We start from the raw sequence: 25,554 nt of genomic DNA, 5'->3' as shown, positions 1-25,554 counted from the left end.
AAATTTATAAATATTTTTATTAATTTTGTATTTTTATTTGCTAAAAATTTTGGGTGTACATGGTCCGGGTTGGGTCGGGTTGGGAGATTTTTTTGACCCAACCCAAAAGTTCGGGTTAGTTGGATTGGTAACCCAACCCAACCCGAAACTTTTCACAACCCAACCCAACCCAACCCTCTATTTTCGGGTTGGGTCGTTGTCAATTTTTTTTAATTTTATATACCATAATTTATAATTATTCGGAAGGTAAAATATATTAAAATTTCACGAACACAAATCAATCTATAATTATTGACAAAATAATAATAATAATAATAATAAATTCAATAAAAAATAACGACCGAAAATTGTAACATAGTAACATAGTTCAACATTATCATAAAACTAAAACTNTTTATATACCATAATTTATAATTATTCGGAAGGTAAAATATATTAAAATTTCACGAACACAAATCAATCTATAATTATTGACAAAATAATAATAATAATAATAATAAATTCAATAAAAAATAACGACCGAAAATTGTAACATAGTAACATAGTTCAACATTATCATAAAACTAAAACTAAAGACAATTAAATACCGACATTTTTTTAGAATTGGTTAAAGTAACAAAAATTCAAGGATAGGTCATCAAATTAAATAAACAATAAAAATGATTAATTTAAGAATATTGTATACCATAAAAATAAAAAATATAAAAAAATAGTTTTGTGGAATAAAATTTAAATTTATCCTCACATTTTAGCCTAAANTTTTTTTTTTTTTTTTTTTTTTTTTTTTTTTTTTTTTTTTTTTTTTTTTTTTTTTTTATTCTTTCATCCCCATTGTCGTCTTCTTCCTCGAGCTCTCTCCTCTGTTTACAATATCATCCACATACTGGCGGACGGTGACTTCGCATTAACAGACATCGAGACCTCATCGAGACCTCGATCTCCACCGGATTTCGCCTTTCTTCGATTTCTAGGGTTCCAGGTACATTGTTCTACTTTCGTTAGCTTCATTAATGCCTTTCATTTTTCTCCATTGAACTACATTCCGAGCTCCATCGCCTTTCCCCGGGCATAATCTTGGAGTTCTTGGACAATTTTCTATGTTTCAGAACCTAAATGTTAGTTTATTTTCCAGTTAGGTAATTTCTTGCCTAACTTAACAATTATTTGAAGATTTGTTTCTTATGATGGCACTTTCCATTTTCGTTTTCCTATAAATCAACGAAGAACAAGTCTCTATCGATGCGTTATCTCTTCAAAATCCGATAGTTTATCACTTGTGAATCACTCCTTTTCGTTTCTACAAGAACAAAATGAATCAAATTCTCCCAGATCTTCGATATTGGCTTGTGAATCATCCTATTATCCTCGATTTCGAATGGATCCAAGGTCAAACATTCGGCTCCACGCCTCTGTTCCTAATCCTCACTGTTTTTTCTTACCTATTCCTCACCTTGCTCCTCTCCCACATTCCCCTCCCTTCCATTTCCCCTCACTTTCTCAAGCCAATCTCAGCCCTACACAACTTTGTTCTTCTCACTCTCTCCTTCATAATGGCCCTTGGATGCGCCCTTTCTTCCATTTACCATGTGCCTCATCTCCACTGGCTTATCTGCTTCCCACCTCGCACCCCACCAGTTGGACCTCTCTTCTTCTGGGCTTATGTCTTCTACCTATCCAAGATTCTTGAATTCATCGACACCCTCTTGATTATCCTTACTGGGTCGTTTCAACGCCTCACGTTTCTCCATGTTTACCACCATTCGACGGTTTTGATCATGTGTTATCTCTGGCTTCACACTTCCCAATCGCTGTTCCCCATAGCCCTCTTGACCAATGCGGTAGTGCACGTGATAATGTATGGGTACTACTTCCTATGCACCCTTGGCATTCGACCCAGTTGGAAGAGGTTGGTCACTGATTGCCAAATCTTACAGTTTATCTTTAGTTTTGTGGTTTCTGGTCAAATGTTATATGAGCATTTTGGAGGATCTGGTGGCGGTTGCTCTGGCTTTCGGGGTTGGTGCTTTAATGCTGTTTTCAATGCCTCTCTTTTGGCTCTTTTCATCAATTTCCATTTGAAAAGTTATGCTGCCAATAGAAAGAAGAGAATGGAGACCAAAACCATATGATTGCTGTAGTTTTTCTGTTTATTTTAGAATAAAATCCTTACAATCATGGATGATAACTCATTGTTCTGAACTTTGCATTTTGTTTCTGTTCTTTTGTGAAATCCTAGCTAGGCTCTGTATTGCTGTAGCGACTATAGAGAAACTTCAAATCTTTGATTTGACATTCTTCAATGGATATCATGTCCAAACAATGTTAGTTTTAACTACACTGACTTGTTGCCATAAGTTATATGATTATGTTCCAATTCTATGCTTAAAATAAAAGTGAAGTACACTAGAGCTATGCTATGTTGGTAGATGCTAAGAACTTTCTGTAAGCAACTTGCAGAGCAAAAGAGTATCATTATTGATAACTCAAATTGCACTTCTGTGATCCTTTCCAAGATAACATTGATGATTAAAGTTTGATGCCTCTGTGTTTGAATAAAATCATGTCATATCCATTTAGGAGGGTAGGTTTTATTGTTAGATAATCGATTGTGGAGTATGTTTGATTTTTGAAACAGGAATCTCCCCTGATATGCCTGATTTAGAAATTCAGTTCTTGCCTTTTGTTTTTTTGTTTTTTTGTTTTTTGTTTTTTGTTTTTGGGGCGGGCGGAGCGAGGCGAGGCGAGGTGATGCAGTGGTGTGATTGGTCCAATTACTTGGTAACTTTGGAAGGTCTAGTCTGCTATGCCAAGGAGTTTAGCCTTGTTTGGTATATTCTCTGTAACGACCTAAGCCCACCGCTAGCAGATATTGTCCTCTTTAGCCTTTCTTTTTCGGGCTTTCTCTCAAAGTTTTTAAAGTGCCTCTACTAGGGAGAGGTTTCCACACCCTTATAGAGAATGTTTCGTTCTCTTCCCCAACCGATGTGGGATCTCACATTCTCAATAATTTTTTACACTTAGCTCGTAACTTAATGTAAGGAAAGACCATATTAGGTTTAAACGACGCATCTTACCTAAATTTAGAGAGAATCCCTAAAGGAAGTTATGACAACTGAGTTGACTAGAGAAGCTTTTGTGGCATGATTTGATCTCTAATGAAGATGATATCTTTCTTTTTTTGAGTTCAACGATTCGACCTTTTATTCTTTTAATCGTTTAGCTATGCTAGATTGAGAACTCCCATGTTGATGATTGTGTGTAGAATATAAAAGTGTCACACCCCGTTCTTGAACTCTAGACTGATCATGATTATCGACACCACGGTTCGTAGGAACTTTGAGATGATACATCGCTAACCATTGAATGGCTAAGATGCAAGGGGTTAACAACATAGAGCTCTTCTTCTATCTCAACACCGTTGAAGGCTCTTATTTTGCATTCGAAGTATTTCACTTGTGTTCTACACTTGTTTTGCATTCAAAGCTGCTAGAGGGATAATCCCTAGTACTTCGGCCTATCCGTTCTTTAAAATGTAGTAGGGTTAGACGACTATTCTTTAAGTTTTGTCGATACGCATAATCTAGAAATTCTTGAATTCAGGTCATACCCACAAATCTAGGGTTCATAATTTAGGAACGACCTTCGATTGCTTCTATTTCCGACCAAATCCAAGAAATTGGGGTATATATTTAAAGTAATGAACGAATTGGTTGTTGGTTTTTGTTTGTGCTCTATAATTCAAATTGCAGCCACCCTAATTTTGTGTTTTTGATTATAGAAAGCTCTGGACGTGAGGGTCAGAACCTACTCTCTTCGTAGTATTGTTATGACATTCTCCTCTACTTAAATTAGTTATCGTCCTCGATCACTTACTTGGAGAGACAATTACTGATTTGGTCTAATTTGACCCTTATTTCATTTGAGGCCTAATTAGGTGTCGTATATATGCATATAAGCAATATGTGTATATATGAATGAACAAAACAAAAGGTATTGAATAAGCAGGGTATGTCTATTGGTCGTGTTTTCACCATTATTTCTTTCTCATATAAGAAGGAACGAGTTTCGAGTTACCATTCCGTCCAAGATTTTGATATCACCATTTACATCGCAAGTTGAATCAATAGAAGAACAATAAATCATAGACCTGATATATTATCTCTATACTTTGAAATTATGAAACTTTGTTTAGACCATCAGAAATATGAAGTTCGGATGTTTTTGTACATGATCGACGTTATATGAATATATCATGTATAGTACATGTTTATCATTCAATATATAAATCACGAACCATACAATCCTTTCATACTTTACTATAAAATGAATCACGAACCATACAATTATTTCCTTCAATTCAATTCATTCATACTTGATTATGTACTATTATTACATATACAAATTAATTTTATAAAACTTCGATTATGATGAACTAGATTTCTTGGTTTTGCCTTGGTAGAGATTAAATTTACAATTTAGCCGAAAAATAGAATATGAACTGTCACAATTGTGGTTTCTAGACAGTGGATTTGGCGATTGTGCGACACCCACCCTTAGCACTGAGTGGGTCAAGCCTACTTCGAGTTACGTTGCCTGCGGTCGGGTAATGTGAACACAAACCTCGGGTCTCGATTTCAAGAGAGGATTTTAGAAAGCGGAGGAGAGAGGTTTTAGAAAGAGAGTTTTGAAAGCAAGAGAGATAGAACATTCATGAGGTCTAAGCTCCCTAGAATGAATAATGGTCGCATTAAATTCATGCACGGTTGATATTAACTGATACTTTATGATTCAGTTAGGATTGGGTGAGTTCCTTTTTGTTTAGGGGAATGGAACAACTTTTGTTTAACATATTTTGGGACTTATTTCATACCTTTAAAATATATAGACCTTTATTGCTCGTTCAAAACGCCCTTCGCTCAGTATAGTTGAAGTCGTTTTGTAGAACTGTTATCTAGCAGATAGGGTAAAGCGGATTTGAACTTCTGGTTCATGAAAGGAACGGCAGATGTTTGATCACTTGAACTATGTTATAGTCGGGTTTTAACAATTTGACCCAATTGTATAATTTAGGTTGAGTTATCCTTTTAAAAATACTTTTGACTTCTTCTACTTTGGTTTGTCCTCGAACCACATCTTATTGTCTTTCTTAGTCATTTCATCATCAGGATCACTCTTATTCAGATAACATCTCAGTTCATTCATCTACTATTCTTTTATTTAGGTGTCACATGTCCACTCGTTTTTGCTTTGGTTTGTCCTCGAAACACATCACTGAGAGAGACACTCCTCGGATACCATTTGTAACGCCCCATGCCCAGGATTCGAATCAAGATTCGGAATCTGGATTTGGAGTCTGATGGTCTAGAACTAAGAAAGGCTCAGAGGAAATGAAAGTTACTACCTATACCGACAAGATGCACATTCTTCTCCATGAATTTCGTTCATCGAAAAAAAAAAAGTTGTTTATTAATCATTTAGATTTGGTTTTTGAAGCCCTTCGTTTATTTTTCTTGTACTTTAAAAAAATTTGTGTCAAATAAGCCTCGAACCTTTAAATGAAAATATTTAATAGATCGTGTACCTTACAAATAGTTTTTAAAACTTTATAATTATATAACAAATCTCTATACTTTCAATTCTATGTCTAACGATCTCTTAAATTTTTAATTTTGTGTCTAATACGTCTTTACACGGAAAATTCAGGAACTTATTTAACATTTTTTAAGTTCATCTACTACGAACAAAATTAAAAATTTCGATATTTTTCAATTTTTTTTAAAAAAGTTTAGAGACCTATTAAACTTAAATCTAAAAATTCAGAGACTGAACTTGTAATTTATTCGTTCTTATAACTATAATCAAGAGACCCTCCGATCAATTCTCGAGCAAGGTTCAATGAATAAACCCAAAGTGAAGAAGAAGATAAGTTGTTCAACTGTAAGAGTATGGCTTTGAATGCAACATTGGGAAGCTTTTAACATAGGTAGAAAGTGACTTTTGTTAGAAGCCTTGAAAATGAAATGCTAACATCCGACCCGTCTTATTACTAGAAAGGCCTGACTTTAAAACCGTACGTGACGGCTCCTCTAGAAATGGAAGCAGGCACAGTCGAAGCTTGTGCCGTAAAAATTGTTGTACACGAACGAAAGAGAAAAAGAATGAAAAAAAAAACGATGTTTCCTCTAGTCTTTGACATAAAAAAGGTTATAGTAACGAAATAAACGAACAGAAACATTAAGCTCTTATAATTTTATTTAAATTTTATTTTTGCATAATTATATTTTGAATTTAAATTGATTGATTCGATTGATGAGTAACTCATACACTCTCGTGTTTTAAAATTAAATTTGATATAGTTTTGAAAACAATGGCTAACTTGAAATTATTTTTCATAGGATATTTTAGGATAACGTAACTAATAAATTAAATAACAGTTATAACAAGTGAAAAAATTAGTTGTCGTATTTAAAAATATTTCAAATAAATTTGCGAACACGACAACAATTTGTTGGGTCCATCACTGATAGATCATTTATATAAACAACAGACCGTTTATACATCGATTATCGACTAATTTCTACTATTGTCGATATTGTGTTTGATAGACTATTTTTGTCGAAATTCATTCAAATAATTATTGATATATTTTTTAATTATTTTATATTAAATTTTGGAGCAGAATTGACCGTCAATCCTATCCCCTACAGTACATTTAGGGGCATTTTAGTCCGGATGAGTGTAGACATGATTTTGGTGACTCGTTATACACACTCCGTATTGACACAACAAAAATAGTAAAGATCTATCTAACATGAAAGCAAGTAAAAGAGTTTGGAATGAGCATGTACCTATGGACAACACGTCTTGATAACTATGATCATGACACTCTAAAATAGGGTTTATAGTATATCCTTCTTTCCCGTTTATAGAAGAGAAATAGGGTTTTCGAGAGTTCACACTCTAAAATAGATTGGACTCGGGCATGCTTTACATTAAATACTAATGTGTCCTAGAACATACTCTATATGGGTTTCCCTTTCACCTTCGTGATGACCGCTCTCTCTCCATTCTCCATTTAAAAAAGAGATTTACAGCTCCACTCGTATGGATCGTGCGAATCTCCACAGATATCTAATTTTTTTAAAAAAACTTCAATACGAGTAAACAATATCCATATCGCTTTTTCCGAGTAACCCACAATCATGAACATTGAGTTCAAGAAACCTCAAACGACCAAAACATCCCAAAAAGAAAGATCTAAGTAAAAAAAAAAATGACAATTTGAGAGATGACATTGAATGGATATAATTAGGGTATTAAAGTTTGGGCATTCTATATTGGCATTGCAGCCCTTACGCCCTCTAAGCGCTATCTCTTTCATATTAATTGTAGCCATCAAAGTGCACCACTTCCCCAACCACACTGGCAGCTGCTACCCATCCTCTCTTATCCCTAGTTTCGATAGATATCATTTTGTTGCAGACATCGTTGTGCATGACTTATAAATAATGCTGCCGCCCAATTCAGACAGGGAATTTAGAGAAGGGGGATGGTCAATAGCCAAAATGAATAGTTTGTTTAATAAATACGGAGAGATGTAATGGTTTGAACGGTTAGGAACTACGACTCTCTTTAATAGTATCATATTGTCTACTTTTATCATAAACGCTCGTGACTTTATTTTTTGTTTTCTAAAAAAGTCTCGTAGTAATTGAGATGTGTTTCTTACTTATAAACCCATGTGAGACTCCTCTCGAACAAAAGTACACTATAGAATCTCCCTTAAGGTCTATGGAGCCCTCAAACAATCTCCCCTTAATCGAGGCTTGACTCCTTTTCTCGAGTCCTTGAACAAAATACACCATTTGTTTGACACTTGAAGCCCTCGAACAACCTCCCCTTAATCGAAGCTCGACTCCTTCTCTGGAGCTGTCGAATAAAGTACACCATTTGTTCGACATTTGAGGATTCTATTGACATGATTAAATTAAGGGCATGACTCTAATATCATGTTAGGAATCACGACTCTCCTCAATGGTATGATATTGTCCACTTTGAGCATAAGCTCTCGTAGTTTTACTTTTTGTTTTCCCAAAAGGTCCCGTACCAATGAAAATGTATTTCTTACTTATAAACACACGATCAACCTCTTAATTAGCGGGATTCTTCTCCCAACAATTCTCAACAGAAATTGAGACCGACATCTTTCCCGCTATTACTAATAGGGCTAGCCCATAAGCTCACACACAACTAGCACAACAACCCACCTTCCCATCTCTAATTTAAACCCCTTGAATCTTTCCCATTGCTCTCAAATTTTTTCTCAAACAATAGAGAGCTAGAGATCACAACAAGTTCTCTTTGTTGTTGTGTTGTGTGCGTGATTCGAGAATGAGTCTCAATATTTTCGACGATCTCCATTACTGGTTGGTCGATCACCCGAATATCCTCAACTTCTCGTGGTCTCGAGGTCAAACTCTAGGCTCATCCCCACTTTTCCTCACCATCACCGTCCTCTTGTACCTCTCGCTTACCTTCCTTCTCTCCAACCTCACCGTCCCCAATCTCCGCTCGGACATTCTCAAGCGAATCTCCGTCGTTCATAATCTCATCCTCCTCGCCCTCTCCTTCACAATGGCCCTTGGCTGCACACTTGCAACGTTCTCCCATGCCCCTCACGTTCACTACATTCTTTGCCTCCCACCGAACACCCCATCACGAGGGCCGCTCTTCTTCTGGGCCTACATCTTCTACCTCTCGAAGATCGTCGAGTTCATCGACACGTTCTTAATCATACTCAGCGGCTCGATCAAACGCTTGACGTTCCTTCACGTCTATCACCATGCCACCGTAGTGATCATGTGTTACCTATGGCTGCATTCATCGCAGTCTTTGTTCCCATTGGTTCTCGTCACGAACTCGTCGGTTCACGTACTGATGTACACGTATTACTTGTCGTGTGCACTCGGGGTGCGGCCGAGATGGAAGAGGATCGTGACGGAGTGTCAAATCGTGCAGTTTCAGTTCAGCTTTGTGGTGTTGGCTTTGATGCTTTATTTTCATGCCACTGATAAGGGCTCAGGCTGTGCTGGCGTGTGGGGTTGGTGCTTCAATGTTGCGTTTTATTCGTCACTGCTGGCTTTGTTCTCTGATTTTCATGCTAAGAACTACGGCGGCAAGACGGCGGCCAAAAAATTGGCTTGATGATGCGATGATATGATCATTAAAGATATTTGATTAGTGATTAATTAATTAATATGTTCAACTAATATTGCATGGTGGTGAAGGGTGATGTTCTTTGATGCTAAATATACATATTAGTTACTCAAAGCTTTAAGAGATTGAATAAATTTGTTTCTTTTTTATGTTTTTATGTTTTTATGACGTTGAATTAATGAGTTGGTCGAGTAAAATTTATCTTATACTCTTCGATATTCGGAGTTGTAGCTATCCGAGTCTACGATTTTTTTAGAAGTCATTATTATATGCATCTCATGAACCGTATATCTAATGGGTTCAGACATATATGCACAAAATCATAATCGTACAATAAATTTGAAGGTAAACATGTCATTTCGTTTTTTTTATTTTTTTATAGTTGAGTCAAAACAGAAAGGTTCAGAAATCGTTGAGTACTTAGATCGTGCATGTGTGTAGGACTTCTCAGGTGTGATGTCCCACATTGGTTGGGGGAGGAGAACAAAATACCGGTGTGGAAACCTTTCCCTAGTAGACGTGTTTTAAAGCATTGAGGGGAAGCTCGAAAGAAAAGCCTAAAGAGGACAATATCTGCTAGCGGTGGGGCTGAGTCGTTACAAATGGTATCAGAGCCAGACACCGGACGATGTACCAGCCTTCTCGCTGTTCTTCGAAGGGGGGTAGACACGAGGCGGTGTGCCAGTAAGGACACTAGGCCCCAAAGGGAGGTGGATTTGGGGGGATCCCACATCGATTGGAAAAAGGAATGAGTGCCAGCGAGGACGTTGGGCTCCGAAGGGGGGTAAATTGTGATGTCCCACCTTGGTTGGGGAGGAGAACAAAACACCATTTATAAAGGTGTGGAAACCTTCCCCTACTAGACGCGTTTTAAAGCCTTGAGGGGAAGCTTGAAAGAAAAAACCCAAAGATGACAATATCTGCTAGCGGTGGGCCTGTGTCATTACATCACAACTAATAATATCTAGTACTGTATATAGGCTCTATACTTCGTTTTCTGAATGAATGGAATATCACGGCAAAATTCAATTTTAGTTGAGCTGAACATAGGAATGATTAGCTAAGTTGAGCTTATAAGCACCAAATTGAGCTTAAAATTGTAAGTGGATTCATTGTTGGCATGCCTACGAGTAACGTAGATGAAATTATTATGTTGTATGATTAACACTTACTTTTTGGCTGTTCATCACGTGTTTTATGATATTACTATAACTATGTATGTTTTATTTGATGTATCATATTTCCATGCACGTAATCTTATGACCATAATTCTCGAGGCACCATGAATTTAAAAATAATAATATAAAGAATGTATGTCATGATAGTATAGAAATATTGTATGCCAGGTAATAATTTTAGGCAGAACTCACACATGTTGTATGTATATTGAGCATAAATTACTTCTCTTCAAATGCTGGTATGGATGCAATACCGATACAACTGGGTCACATTTCTTCCCGTGGTTCAACTGCATGAGAGTGCGTAAGACTATACGTAGGTCAAGGTTTATGAAAAAGGGTGATATGAACCAAGACATCGACCATGCAATATAAACTAGATATTGCAATTCATGCTACATTAAAGAGGAATCGAGTTTCATTTATTTTTTAATGGTTACAAATTTTGGGTGCATGATAATCTAGAGTTAAACAATGTATCTCTCTTATATTTGAGCGACACGTAGTTAAGCAAGTGAGTGACGTGAGGTAGTCTTTACTCTCGCAAACAACACAGGTGAGGAATTTGGATTATAAATCCTAGTCAAAATCTCGAAGCGTGGTATCAAAGTAGAGCCTCTCTCATTATGATGTGATTCGAGAATGAATCATGGCGGAAGCTGGTGGCCAAATGATGCCTGAGTATAGATAAGATACATGAATGAATCGACGACACATCTAAGAGGATTGATAGTTACTGTCTATATCAACAATATGCACTGTTCGTAGCTTTAATATTTTATTTATCTCGAGAATTTAAACTATTCAATAATAAAAAAAAAAGAATTTTATAAATAAAAGACATAAAATAAAACATTTTTACAACAATTATTAACTATTTACCATGCCTATTTAGTGTTAAATTATCTTAATATTACATAAATATTTTGTTGCCATAGACAAAGGCTATGAATACAAATCCATCACGTTGTTCCATATGCTTTCCTTAGAAGCAACTAGTGGGCTCGACAAGACCTGTGGCAATCCCTTCTACGTGGCTACATACAGCTTGGGCTGTTTGGTTCTTCCTAGAAGTAAGGTTTATGTCTTCCAACCTTATTTGAACACATGGGTTCGTTGGACTGCAATCGAACTTGACTGCAATTTGAGTGGCCGATGTTCCATGAATGTCTTGGTACGTCACGTTGCTGATTTTAACCCCGGAAGCCTGTTTCAAATGAAGAATGAGAAGCCGGTTAAAAAACTCGATCAACCCAGTTCAATTCATACTGTTTGAGTTGCATTATGAACTTATTTGGTGGGTTCAAATACTTATAAATCTAAAAAAATATATGAACTTGACCCGACCCGACTTAACCCAACCCAACGTACGAACATCTCTAGCTATTTTCCTCGTGTAAAGTACTAAAATGAGAACGTGCACGATAATTAATAAAAAGTCCATACCTGGGTCGAGCAATCTTTGTGGTTTGGACAATAATTTTGATCAATAATGATTGGATTCTTGACATTGTCCATTATAATCTTTTGGAAGAGAATGTTAGTAGCAAATCCATTGCTCGGTTTGCCCCATGTCTTGATTCTCACACCGTTTTGAGTGTGTGAAAATAAAGCTTTTTTCACGGTTATGTTTCGGACCCCAGCCTCTTCAAGGTTCTTTCCGAGACTTCCGATGCTTCAAAACCATTCAAACGAACGAAAACGTATAAAAAATTTCATTTCTCTAGTTCATATTCACGTGATTTATATAGTACAATAATCACACGTACCTTATTCCATGACCTGGCTTACAAACAATATTCTCAATCCACATATCAGAAGTTCCCGGACCGATGGATATACAATCATCCCCAGTGCCTACGTGAGAGTTTAGTATCGTCACATTAGAGGATTGTTCTACATGAATCCCATCAGTGTTGGGACTATCGCCAGAAGCTATGATTTTAAGTCCCTTGATTTTGAAATTTTGACAATCATTAACGACTACGTGGAACATTTGGCTATTGAGCGATGTTAATCCAGTAATCGCTATATTTTTTGCGTTCGAGAATTCAAGCGTCTGCACAAATAATGGAGCAAATACTCAAAAGAAGCAATTACCAATACATTATGACGAGAGAATTCATATAAATTTGCACGTACCGTGGCTCCATTAGGACAAGCTTTTGTCGAGTTCTTACAAGCCCATAAGCCAGTTCCTTGACCATCAAGAATCCCACCCGAGATAGTAACTCCGTCGACATGTCTAAACATAATCCAAGCTACTAAGTTACCAATAACTCGAAAGTCCGAGGGAGCTACCAAGCTGCCATCAATACGCATCGAGATAGCATTATTCTTGCAAGGTCCATTAAATGTTACGCTACGAAGGTAATATCTTCCTCGCGGGACATAAATTGAAGCTGATTTCGTGGAGGCACATGCTTTAGCCCATGCAGCTTGAAATGCTTGCGTTGAGTCAGATTGATTGTCGGGTTTGGCTCCAAAACTAACGACATTGTACGATGAGGATGAAGCAGCGAACGTTGAGTCGAGAAACATAGACACAAGGAAAAGAACAAGAGAGGTTCTTGGAATGGCCATTGTTGTAATGTTTGTGTTCAATGAAGAAATTGTTGGGACTTAAAATATGGACACGACCAACAAATAGCGTACACAACAAGAAATATTAATAACATAAAAATTTATATATTTTGCCTTTACAATTACTTCTAAACAAATAATAACAATTAATACAACTCAATGTTGATTTAAACTATTTAATATGGGTTTTAAATCGCTCGGAATGAAATAGAGAATCTTTGTTTAAACAAAACAATATCTCTCCGCTAGCTAAACGGTATCGAAATCGAAGATATAAATTACATTTTCCATCTCCAGCGCAATTCCCGTTGCACCCCACTTCTCTACATAAACATTCTCCATCCTTGTCCCCGGTTCAACCTTGCTTCATTGTTGCTATTATCGGTAATAGATTCAATCAAAGGTCGAGTTCACCTCCAAACGTCTTTCGTACCAACAAGAGGGCGTGACTTACCGAACGGTCTCGAGCCACTTTTCTATATATGCATGTATATTTAAATAAAAATCGAAATTTAATTTAAAGATTATGGGAAATTATCCTTTTGTTGATTATGAGGATACCGTATATGCAATTTTTGTAGATTATTATTATTATAGATATAAATTTGTATAAAATCTCATATAGGACATAATTAAGTAAATTAATATAGACGTAAACAACTGTTTTAGCTTTAAATTCAAACTAGCCGTAAAGCCAAGGTGTAATTGGTGTCACATTACAAATAATATTAATTAGTACATGATAAGATATCATGCTTACAAGAGAACGTACCTGACATTTATGTGACAACGATGATAAAAATGATAATAATTTATCGGAAAACGATGTGTAAGATACGAAAAACTTGCACCATCGGTCTTGGCACACGTAAATGTTTAAATTAGCAAAAGTCTCCATAAAAGCTTTAGAATTTGGATGAATTGAACGAGACTTACTGTGATGTCCCACATTAGTTGGGGAGGAGAACGAAACACCCTTTACAAGAGTGTGGAAACATTTCCCTAGCAGATGCGTTTTAAAGTCTTGAGGGGAAACTCGAAAGAGAAAGCCCAAAGAGGACAATATCTACTCGCGGTGGGTCTGGGCCGTTACACTTACCTCTTTTTGTCATTGATTCTTTGTAGGATTATACCACAGACACGAAGCGCAGTAGGCTTGCGTCGGGGAGCATAGCATAGATGGGAAAGGTAGTCCAAACAGTGGAAGAGCCGGATCATTTGACGGAAATAGAAATTTTTTTCCCTATCCTCAAAGGAGATATCAAGTAAGGGANGATATGAAGGAAAATATCTACTAGCGGTGGGCCTAGGCTGTTACACTTACCTCTTTTTATTGTTGATTCTTTGTAGGATTGTAATAAAAAAGGATTGAATTAGAGGCCAAGACTATCGAGCAAAAACGCCACAAGCACAAAGCGTGGTGGGCTTGTGCCGAGGAGCATAACATAGACGGGAAAAGTAGCCCAAATAGTGGAAGATCTGGGGGAGGCCGGGTTATTTGACGGAAATAGAAAAATTCTCCCCTATTATCAAAGGAGATATGAAGGAAGATATCTACTAGCTGTGGGCCTAGGCTGTTACACTTACCTCTTTTTATTGTTGATTCTTTGTAGGATTGTAATAAAAAAGGATTGAATTAGAGGCCATGACTATCTGGCAAAAATGCCACAAGCACAAAGCGTGGTGGGCTTGTGCCGAGGAGCATAACATAGACGGGAAAAGTAGCCCAAACATTGGAAGATCGGGGGGAGGCCGGGTCATTTGACAGAAATAGAAAAATTCTCCCCTATTATCAAAGGAGATATGAAGCAAAGGGAAGTGCATCAATTCTTGGAAAGTCGATTTAGTGAATAGATCTCGAGTCAAGGGTACGACAGACAACGCTGCCTACATGCGAACTAGGAAATGGTTTATAATAATAAGATGAGTAATTAAAAATATTCGGTAAGTGATCTTATGAAACTTAAAATCTTGTCTATAGTCATAGGTAGAGGAGTATTATGCATCCAAACTCATTCGAAAAAATAAGATTCGAATTATTTTGTTGATCAAATATCTCAAGGCAAAAACACTCATTCGAATTACTCCACAAGAAAGATCGATCACGTCAAGCTTGAATGATTCTAAACATGCAATCTAAACTACATAGAATTGAAAGAAACATAGTCTTTGACTAAAAGAAAACACAAATGCTATTTTTACTACCTTTTTCAAATCTACTTTACAAACACAATATGTCTCGTTTTATATAACCTCAAAATGAAAATGAAAATTCTGGACCTTGGTGAGACATTTCAAAAGTTGTAACATTCATATTTTATGACCTCAATTTGCTGCTATGATCATAGAGGATTAAAGATGATTATTTGTAAGCTATAGCCATTTTTATCGCTATGATTCATGTTTATAGTCGGATTTGAAATTCGGATTCTGCACTTGATGATCTTGACATTTTACTATGACATGGTCACGTTATTTACTCGTTGTTTGTAAAAGTGAAACTATCCCTACAAATCAACCCAAGTTTTCCAGCATGCTTTGTCTTCACTAACATGTATCCTAAGAAAATTTTCAAGATGACACCCAACATAGAACTGCTCATAGTAAAATATGTTTAATTATGAAACTTTTATGATTGAGCTATCGAAAATGAAGGTGCACAATATTGGTATCGATATTAATTTTTAAATCTTTTTTGAGTATATTACTCACTTTGTTTCGACTTCATATTTAAGCATCCTTGACCTAAACCTTTTTGAACACTAACCAACAAGAACCCGAGTGTCTGTTGATAAGATTTATTGGGTAACACTCAGTTCTTAATCCATTCGAGTTTAGGGTTTATACATTCCAAAATTAGTTCTTAATGATTGGAATTCCATATACATTTAGGTTTTATTTGACTTATTTGTCCCATTACGTATCGTCATCAGTCTCATGGTTTGTAAAACACATATGTTAGAGAAAAATTCCCACACCCTTAAAAGGAACGCTTCACGGGAATTAAGAGGTTGATCATAAATTTATAAGTAAAGATCTCTATTGGTATGAACCCTTCTGGAAATACTAAAAGTAAAGTCATAAGAGCTTATACTCAAAGTCGATAAATATCATACCATCGCGTAAGGTCGTAGTTTCTAACCGTTACACTATCTCAAACTGTTATCACAACTTTCTTACCGACTCAAAATATATGTCCGTGTAGAAATCTTGCAAAATCAAATATGTTCATCTAAATATTTTAGTAGATATCCTTAATTTTATACATCTAAAAATTCCGTCCATTTAAATGTAACGAGATTTGGCGGCTGAAGGTTTAAAAAACAAAGCATGAAACCTCTAGAGAGTTCATGCATGGTTGTATGTATCACATAACTTTGTGTACACGAAACAGGAAAAGGGAAGGAGAAAACAGCGTAGCTTTAGGGTTGAATGCCTTGAGCTCTTCATTGTCGTGTTTTTGGTGGCTGCATACCCAACTCTGTTTGTGTAAGCCCTAAGCCACTTATATTATGGATATACACAAATACTCTCTTTCATCCCATTATTTCATATTGTTTACGCTACTCCCTATGTTTGCACTCATAATAAATCCCCTAAACCTAAGCGACGGCATGCCTTATCTCTTTATTTCCATCCTTTATTCACTCTTTTCTTCCATCATCCTATAAATACCATCACTAACCTCTCCACTCCACAAATACCAAACAATATTCATAAACACACACCCAAAATGACTATTCTTAGAGCCTTTCTTCTTCTTTTCTTTCCTTTAATGTTCCTAAATTCCTCGGGTGCAATTGCCTTCTCAAATAATGTCATCAGTTTAGGAGCCAAGCCCGATGGCAAATCTGACTCAACGCAAGCATTTGAAACCGCATGGGCTAATGCATGTGGCTCCACGAGACCAACCTCTATTTATGTTCCACCAGGAAGATATTACCTTCGTAGTGTAACGTTCAATGGGCCGTGCAAGAATAATGCCATTTTCATACGCATTGATGGCACTTTGGTGGCTCCATCAGACTATAAAGTTATTGGCAATTCTGCAGCTTGGATCTTGTTCAGACGAGTTGATGGAGTAACTATCTCAGGTGGAGTTTTTGATGGTAAAGGAAGTGGGTTATGGGCATGCAAGAACTCGACCAAGACTTGTCCTAGTGGGGCCACGGTATGAAATTTAACCTCATTATTAATCTACTCTCTCTATGATAAATAATTAGCACTTTCATTTATTTAGTTCATTACATGTTTAATCATGCAGACAATTGAAATCTCCAACTCCAAGAATGTAGTGCTTAGTGCATTAACATCACTCAATAGTCAAATGTTCCATATAGTCGTAAATGGTTGTCAAAATATCAAAATGAAAGGACTTAAGGTCTTGGCTTCTGGCAATAGTCCCAATACTGATGGTATTCACGTACAACTATCATCTGATGTAACTATACTCAACTCCAAGATAGGCACGGGAGATGACTGCATATCCATCGGTCCTGGGACCTCCAACTTGTGGATTGAGAATATTGTTTGTGGGCCCGGTCATGGAATAAGGTATGTTCAATTATTATTATTATATTCAANTAGGTCATGGAATAAGGTATGTTCAATTATTATTATTATATTCAAAATTTGTATGTTAAAAATAAAAACGTAAAACTTATAGGTAAATATGTTTGGTCGGTTTTGTAGCATTGGAAGTCTAGCAAAGGACTTAGAAGAGGCGGGAGTGCAGAACGTGACCGTTAAAAAAGCTTTATTTTCACGCACCCAAAACGGGGTGAGAATCAAGGCATGGGGTAGGCCAAGCAATGGGTTTGTTAAGAATATTCTCTTCCAACATATTGTTATGGACAATGTTCAAAATCCAATTGTTATTGACCAAAATTATTGCCCAAGTCACAAAGGTTGTCCGGGTCAGGTAATATACATGATTTGTAAGCAATTCAAATGGACTTTTAATTTATGGCTCTCGATCATATTTCGATTGTTAACCCTTCTTTAATTTTCTTCTTGTTTGCATCAAACAGGCTTCTGGCGTCAAAATCAGTGACGTGACGTACCAAGACATTCATGGAACATCAGCCACTCAAATTGCAGTGAAATTCGATTGCAGTCCGACAAACCCATGCAGTGATATAAAAATGGAGGACGTAAAACTTTATTATAAGGATCAAATAGCTGGAGCGACATGTAGCCATGCAGGAGGAACTGCTACCGGTCGTGTTGAACCGAGTAGTTGCTTGTAGGGAAACTTATATGATGAAACTTATATGGTAAATGTGTGGATGTATATGTGAAACAAAACAATAAATCAATTATTTTTTTATTAGATTTGATACTTGATCATGGTTGAGATGTTTCTTAGGGACATGATTACGTTACTTACTCCTCATTTCTAAGATTCTTAGGGACATGATTATGTTACTTACTCCTCATTTCTAAGAGTGAAAATTATTCACATATATCAACACAAGTCCTTCTAATATGCTTTGTTCTCATTCACATACTTCATAAGAAAATTTCTAAGAAGTCATCCAACCTATAATTGCATTAAGTAAAGTTGGTTTACCTATGAAGTTTCTATTATAAAACGATTGAATGGGAAGACACATCTGGCTATTATAGGTATTAACTTTTAGTTCTTTTCAATTTTTCTTAGACAATCTATCCTCATGATCACTCTCTTTCAGATGGGGTCTCTGTACATTTATGTCTCACTCCTTTACTCGAGTGTCACATATCGATGGAGATCCTATTTTCTCAACTTTCATAGGTAGCAAATGTCAAATATTCTTAATTTTCATAATAATTTTAAATGTAGGGTAGGATTGAGTTGGTTATAACCTAATTTTCAAGTAGTTCGAGTCGAGTTATAACCCTATTCTCATAAAACACAATTATAAAACATCCACAAAACGGGCATCTCACGCGGCTATGCCCCGACCATGCACGAGGAAGTACGTCAGTCGCAGGCCGCATGCATGACTACCACGCGCGGCTGCTTTTGTGCAGTCACGGGTCAGGTGGCCTAGTTTGGCTCAGCGTGGCTCAGGGTTTGTAGACGACGCGTGTCGTTGTTTCACTGGAGCTGCGTTGCTCTAGTTGACAATCAACGCATGTCCTACGCCTGCTGAGCCGCACTCTGCCACTCGCCGGTCGAAACGTGACCGCCAAATTGTTTTTTCTTCTCCTTCTTCTCTCTGTCTTGCAATCTGTACACAGAGCCATTTTTTTTTATTTTCATATCATTTGATTCGGAGTTCGAATCGATATGATTTCTTTGGCAAGGTTCTAGATCGAGTTACAAGCTACGTCCTGGTATTTTTTTTCGTAATTTTTGATTAACTACCAGACGAGTTAAAAGAGTCTGAAGTTCACTTACCGTTCTCGAACGATTCTCAGATCTCCACCTTCGGATCGAGATTTCAGCCAAACTTCTTCACAGATCGTGTGTAGAGTTGTTCCTAGTTGAATATATCAACATTTCAGGACTCAATTCACATAGGAAAAGCTCAGATTTGAAAATTTTCTATCATTTACTTACCTCACGAAACGTTCTTGGATCTTGACGGAGCGTCGGCCTCGCTAGCTTATTTGTCCTTGTACAGGTCTCGTCTGAAGGTGGTTTCCAACGGTGGTCCAACGAAACTTTGCGGCAACTCTTTTCTGTTTCCTCTCAATTTTCTCCCTAACTTCTTTTTTCTTTTGCACGAGGTTGGATGGTATTTTCCTTGAACCCCGCTGGAGGGGCAAAATGACATTTTTGCCCCTCTATTGACTTAGCCAACCCTTTTTTTTTTTTTTTTGGCGTTACAAGAAGGATCAACCCTAAGGCCTGGCGATCCTTGAGCTTCCATTGCTCTGTGGTCATAGTATTCGGCTTCACTCCCAACAGGGATTCGTGAAGCTCCACTGCTCTGTGGTCATAGTATCCGGCTTCACTTCCAATAGGGATTCGTGAAGATCTTTCTGGTAGAGATAATCTTCAATCTGCATATTCGAGAAACTAAAATCGGATCCATCAAACTTTTCAATTCCAATCTTTGAAATTTCCATCTTTACAGATCGTGGTGAATTTCGCCTCGCTCTGATACCAATTTTTAGGATCGCTCAACAACCCACACACTCGATCAAGATGAACACAAGAACAGGAGAGAGAAGATTCAAGGAGGAATACGGTTAAAAGTTTTCTTCATATACAACAATAGAAAATATAGAGAATGAAGAATTTAAATCATGAACAGTAAGCGAAGATTCAAGGAGGAATATGGCTAAAAGTTTACTCATGAGTTGAGGTACGTACAACAATAGAAATACAGAGAATGAAGAGTTATAGAAAATACAGAGAATGAAGAAAGTAACTCTTGTAAACACGGTCAAATGTATATAGACGGTTTCAATTTACTAAATATAGCTTTAAAAAATTTAACTATGTAATCTAACAAATATAGCTCTATCAAATCTATATAGGCAGATATGTAAGAAATATCTCGAAAATATATCTCTACCAGATCTTTATTGTAAGTAGACATCAAGCTCCATATCCCAACAATGGATCCGTCCTATGGGTAGGCATTGATCATGTGGATAGTTAGTGGACCTGACACGTACATGGGGTAGCTCCTCCGACATTGAATGACAAGTAGGCTAGCACTCATCATGCTGTCTCCATTTGTTAGAGAGAGTTATTTGAGGTAGCACCTCAACACCGGTTACCGTTGCGTAGGCTAAGCTACCTACCCAAAATTGTGCACAACAAGAACGATACACCTAAATTCTAGAGTAAGCTTGTGCTCTCTTGCTAGGTTAAGGATGCGATGATAGCTTACAAGTAGGTTGCTTATTGATTATACTTATATACTCAACCCTTTCTATTTTTTCTTTTTTAGGTGCATGATGTTGTTGGTCGAGGCGAGAGGATTCTCGAAAAATCAGTAGCCACAGAAAGGGTGTTAATCTAGGCATCTGTGTTGTCATCATAATTTTTTGTAGTCTGACGTATCATACACGTCTTTTGTATTCCCATCTCATTCTCTCTTTTAAAAAAAAATTAAACACATGAACATGTATATGTTTTTACATTCGACCCCGATATGTTGTTAAATGTTTTTGAAGTGCCTAAAATTTTGGGGAAGTTTTCTATTGCTTGTTATACACTTACCTTGCATTGTATAGTCTATCAGTCACACTCTGTCTTTAATGCCTCGGAATTTGGGTTGTGACAACCAATCACTAATATTATTATCAACTTATATATCATAGGTATTCGAAGAGGTTTCATTATATCATCATCGTCGAGGAGGGAGTGACTCTCTTACCTGCCAATCCTCATCTATCTAATGTGGTCTCATGCCCTCATCCAATAAAGATCAAGATTAAGAAACATTTGGAGATTCCTTAAATTACAAAAGACAAAAAATGAAACACCCAAAATGTAACGAGATTTGGCGGCTGAGGGTGTAAAGTAAAAAGAGGGAAACCTGTCGAGTACATGCATTGTTGTGTGTATCACAATACTTTTTGTGCACGAAAGAGGAAAAAGGAAGGAGAAAACAGCGTAGCTTTAGGGTTGAATGGCTTGGGCTGTTCATTGTCATGTTTTTGGTGGCTGCACGGCCAACTCTGTTTGTGTAAACCCTAAGCCACTTGGATTATGGATATACACACAAATACTCTCTTTCATCTTATTATTTAATAATTCCCTTGTTTAGTTTGACAACTTCTTTTCATGTTGTTTACACTACAAGCTATGTTTCCCCTCATAATAAATCAAACCAGACCCCTTTCAAATCCCCTAAACCTAAGTGACGGCATGCCTTATCTCTTGATCAATTCCACATTTTATGCATTCTTTTCTTCCATCATCCTATAAATATCATGACTAACCTCTCCAATCCACACCATCATTTCATTCTATTTTCTTGCTCTTTTCTCCCAAATATCAAACCATATTCATAAACACACACCCAAAATGTCGATTCTTAGGGGCTTTCTTCTTCTTTTCTTTCCTTTTATGTTCCTAAATTCTTCGGCTGCAATTGTCTTCTCAAATAATGTTGTGAGTTTAGGAGCCAAGCCCGATGGCAAATTTGACTCAACGAAAGCATTTGAAAGCGCATGGGCTAATGCATGTGGCTCCATGAGACCAACCTCTATTTATGTTCCACCAGGAAGATATTACCTTCGTACTCTAACATTGAATGGGCCGTGCAAGAATAATGCCATTTTCATACGCATTGATGGAACTCTGGTAGCACCATCAGACTACAAGGTTATTGGCAATTCTGCAGCTTGGGTCTTGTTTAGAGGAGTTGATGGAGTAACTATCTCAGGTGGCATTTTTGATGGTAAAGGAAGTGGGTTATGGGCATGCAAGAACTCGACCAAGACTTGTCCTAGTGGGGCCACGGTATGAAATTTAACCTCATTATTAATCTACTCTCTCTATGATAAATAATTAGCACTTCATTTATTTAGTTCATTACATGTTTAATCATGCAGACAATTGAAATCTCCAACTCAAAGAATGTAGTGCTTAGTGCATTAACATCCCTCAACAGTCAAATGTTTCATATTGTCGTAAATGGTTGCCAAAATATCAAAATGAAAGGACTTAAGGTCTTGGCTTCCGGCAACAGTCCTAATACTGATGGCATTCACGTACAACTATCATCTGATGTGACCATACTCAACTCCAAGATAGGCACAGGAGACGATTGCATATCCATCGGCCCTGGCACATCCAACTTGTGGATTGAGAATATTGTTTGTGGGCCTGGTCATGGAATAAGGTATGCTCAAATATTATTATTATTCAAAATTTGTGTGAAAAAAAAAATGTAAAACTTATGGGTAAATATGTTTGGTCGATTTTGTAGCATTGGAAGTCTAGCAAAGGACTTAGAAGAGGCTGGAGTACAGAACGTGACCGTTAAAAAAGCTTTATTTTCACGCACCCAAAACGGGGTGAGAATTAAGGCATGGGGTAGGCCAAGCAATGGGTTTGTCAAGAATATTCTCTTCCAACACGTTGTTATGGACAACGTTCAAAATCCAATTGTTATTGATCAAAATTATTGCCCAAGTCACAAAGGTTGTCCCGGCAAGGTATTACATGACTATGAACTTTCATTTTATGGTACTTAATTAATCATATTATGAATCAAATTCACTAAAATAGATTGCTGACCTTTCTTTAAATTTCTTTTCCTTTGCATCAAACAGGCGTCGGGAGTCAAAATTAGTGATGTAACGTACCAAGACATTCATGGAACATCAGCCACTCAAATTGCAGTGAAATTCGATTGCAGTCCAACAAACCCATGTAGTGGTATAAAAATGGAGGACGTACAACTTTCTTATAAGGATCAAATAGCTGGAGCGACGTGTAGCCATGCAGGAGGAACAGCTACCGGTAGTGTTGAACCGAGTAGTTGCTTGTAGGGAAACTTATACGATGAAACTTAATGTATTTGCATCTATAGCATGTGGCCTTGTGTGTATGTAGTTCGGCTACCATGACAAAATATTTGTTTTATGAGAGAGAGAAGCCATTATTTCTATTCTTTGTATGGTAAGTGTGTGGATGTAGATGTAAAGGAAAACAATAAATCAATTTTTTTTTTTTTGAAGTTTAGTCTAAGTTTGTTATCTATTTGTTTATTGCACATGAAGTTTACTCATTTCGCACGTCTCACTCTCTCTCATGCCTCATTCTCTGTTATCTCCCATTTGGTCTGGTGAAGGTGACTATGATTTGTGTTAAGATTTGGATCAAAATTCTGAATCCAGATTTAACACTTGATCATCTTGTGGTTTTCCAACGATATGATTGCGTTCTTTACTCAACGACATGATTCACATGACCCAGGCAAGCATGCCATAAATCATATGATACACGTAAAGATTTGTTTTTAAGGACTGAAATAAGAGTAGAGTTGCCGCGCTTCAGCACATATAGTCCTCCATCTCTTTTATCGGTTGCCTTCCATCTCTTTTACCGGTTGCCACCACCCTTCCTGTTTGACGATTCTGGATAGTAAGAAGATTATTAGTAAATGTAACGGAGAGAGGACAATCAGAGGTTAATTTACTGATTGAAAGAAGATTTTTAGTGAGACGAGGGACAACCAAAACATATAATAAGTGAATATTTTTCAACTAGAGGAAGAGTACCAGTGTGGATAATGGGTAGGGATGCACCGTTTCCTACGATCACAAAGTCCTTACCCGTGTAATTTTTAGACTGTTCCAAAATAGATGGGTCGGCGGCCATATGGGCCGAAGCCCCCGTATCCAGAAACCAATCAGCAGCATTGGGTCCAGCAATAGAACAAGACGTGTTGAAGGCTTCAGCAAGTGAGCATGAGTAGAATAAGATCGAACATACCGTTGGTTGCAGCGGTCAGCATAATGGCCCTCTTTGCGGCATATTTGACATTGAGGTGGTCGACGACCCTAACTTGAGTGGGTTCGTCCTCGATTGGAAGAGTTGTTTTTGTGGAAATAAGAACGACCTCGCTGATTGCTAGAGGAAGCAGGGTGGCTTTCATGGGTGCGACCACGATTAGTGGCTGTGAATGTTGTAGGAGTGGAGTTAGTGGACTCAAGGGAGGGCTGAAACAACTCAAAACTTTCAGCTTTAGAGACTAAATCTACATAAAAAAAGGGATAAGGGTGAGAGCCATCTCAGCAATAGAAAAAGCTAAAAAATCAGTGTCGAGTTCNGAACTCAAGGGAGTGCTGGAACAACTCAAAACTTTCAGCTTTAGAGACTAAATCTACAAAACAGGGGATAGGGGTGAGAGCCAGTTGAGTAGTAGAAAAAGCTGAAAATTCGGTGCCGAGTTCACAAAGGAACCAGTGCACTTTATCAATGTCCTCGACGGGTCTGCCAATGGCATGAAGTTGGTCACAAATTGTTTTGAAGGTATGAGCATACTCAGCAACAGGTTTGGTGCCACGTTTCATCAGCTGCAAGTCATCCTTGAGTCTCAGTTCACGAGCCTTCGAATGATGGCTGAACGTAGTTTCCAATGCAAGTCAAACATCACGTGCAGTAGAGAGACCAACGACGACAACAATGGCTTCCTCAGTGAGAGAGGAGAGCTGGAGACAGAGAAATCGTTGATCGGCTGCTCTCCACGCCAAATATTTGGGGTTGAGTGTTGAGAAGTTTCTAGTTTAAAGCGAGGTGGTGGAACCCTAGTTCCATCAACATAGCCGAGTATGTCTTAACTCTCAAGGAGTGGGAGAAGTTGACTTTTCAAAAGAAGATAATTGGAGGAAGAAAGTTTGATGGTGATCAGATGGATTAGAGTGTTAAAGGAAGAAGATGATAAAAGGATGAGGGTTGTTAAACCGAAAGGGCTCTGATACCATGGAAATGTTTGCTAAAACCATCACATCTAAATGGTTGTGAAAGTTCTCTATTTATAATCATTTACCGAATAGAGAAATATGGTAAATTACAAATAATATAAAAGAACAATGAAGGAAAGAATATTAAATGAATACAATATATTTGCCTTTAATAAGAGGGCAAAATAGTAAACCGTAATATAAGACAAATAAA

The 25,554-nt window shown here is 37.2% G+C and overlaps 5 protein-coding genes and 1 long non-coding RNA gene across 6 annotated transcripts; 5 read left to right on the top strand and 1 right to left on the bottom strand.

Annotated features, from left to right (window-relative positions):
- The first annotated feature begins 814 nt into the window (after positions 1–814).
- Positions 815–3,737, top strand: LOC111792227. Its single transcript, XR_002814762.1, has 2 exons — positions 815–979; positions 3,332–3,737. It is a non-coding gene; the product is annotated as an uncharacterized LOC111792227 (long non-coding RNA).
- LOC111792226 (elongation of fatty acids protein 3-like) lies at positions 977–2,256 on the top strand. The gene has a single exon (XM_023673573.1). The coding sequence runs from the start codon at positions 1,311–1,313 to the stop codon at positions 2,127–2,129; it is 819 nt and encodes a 272-aa protein (XP_023529341.1). The 5' UTR covers positions 977–1,310; the 3' UTR covers positions 2,130–2,256.
- A 4,533-nt stretch (positions 3,738–8,270) lies between the features above and the next one.
- On the top strand, positions 8,271–9,365 carry LOC111793905 (putative elongation of fatty acids protein DDB_G0272012). The gene has a single exon (XM_023675975.1). The coding sequence runs from the start codon at positions 8,392–8,394 to the stop codon at positions 9,202–9,204; it is 813 nt and encodes a 270-aa protein (XP_023531743.1). The 5' UTR covers positions 8,271–8,391; the 3' UTR covers positions 9,205–9,365.
- Positions 9,366–11,379: 2,014 nt separating this feature from the next.
- Positions 11,380–12,977, bottom strand: LOC111793945 (polygalacturonase-like). Its single transcript, XM_023676030.1, has 4 exons — positions 12,537–12,977; positions 12,164–12,453; positions 11,841–12,069; positions 11,380–11,601 (listed from the first exon to the last, which is right to left on the bottom strand). The coding sequence occupies exons 1-4, from the start codon at positions 12,975–12,977 to the stop codon at positions 11,380–11,382; spliced, it is 1,182 nt and encodes a 393-aa protein (XP_023531798.1).
- A 3,733-nt stretch (positions 12,978–16,710) lies between these two features.
- On the top strand, positions 16,711–18,226 carry LOC111793940 (polygalacturonase-like). Its single transcript, XM_023676024.1, has 4 exons — positions 16,711–17,148; positions 17,242–17,531; positions 17,670–17,898; positions 18,008–18,226. The coding sequence occupies exons 1-4, from the start codon at positions 16,711–16,713 to the stop codon at positions 18,224–18,226; spliced, it is 1,176 nt and encodes a 391-aa protein (XP_023531792.1).
- Positions 18,227–21,951: 3,725 nt separating this feature from the next.
- LOC111792826 (polygalacturonase-like) lies at positions 21,952–23,423 on the top strand. Its single transcript, XM_023674419.1, has 4 exons — positions 21,952–22,389; positions 22,482–22,771; positions 22,859–23,087; positions 23,205–23,423. Exons 1-4 carry the CDS (start codon positions 21,952–21,954, stop codon positions 23,421–23,423), a joined length of 1,176 nt encoding a protein of 391 aa, XP_023530187.1.
- Positions 23,424–25,554: the final 2,131 nt, after the last annotated feature.

This window comes from Cucurbita pepo, chromosome LG04 (genome assembly GCF_002806865.2).
Source record: "Cucurbita pepo subsp. pepo cultivar mu-cu-16 chromosome LG04, ASM280686v2, whole genome shotgun sequence".
NCBI lineage: Eukaryota > Viridiplantae > Streptophyta > Magnoliopsida > Cucurbitales > Cucurbitaceae > Cucurbita > Cucurbita pepo.
This window is presented reverse-complemented; position numbering and strand designations above follow the sequence as displayed.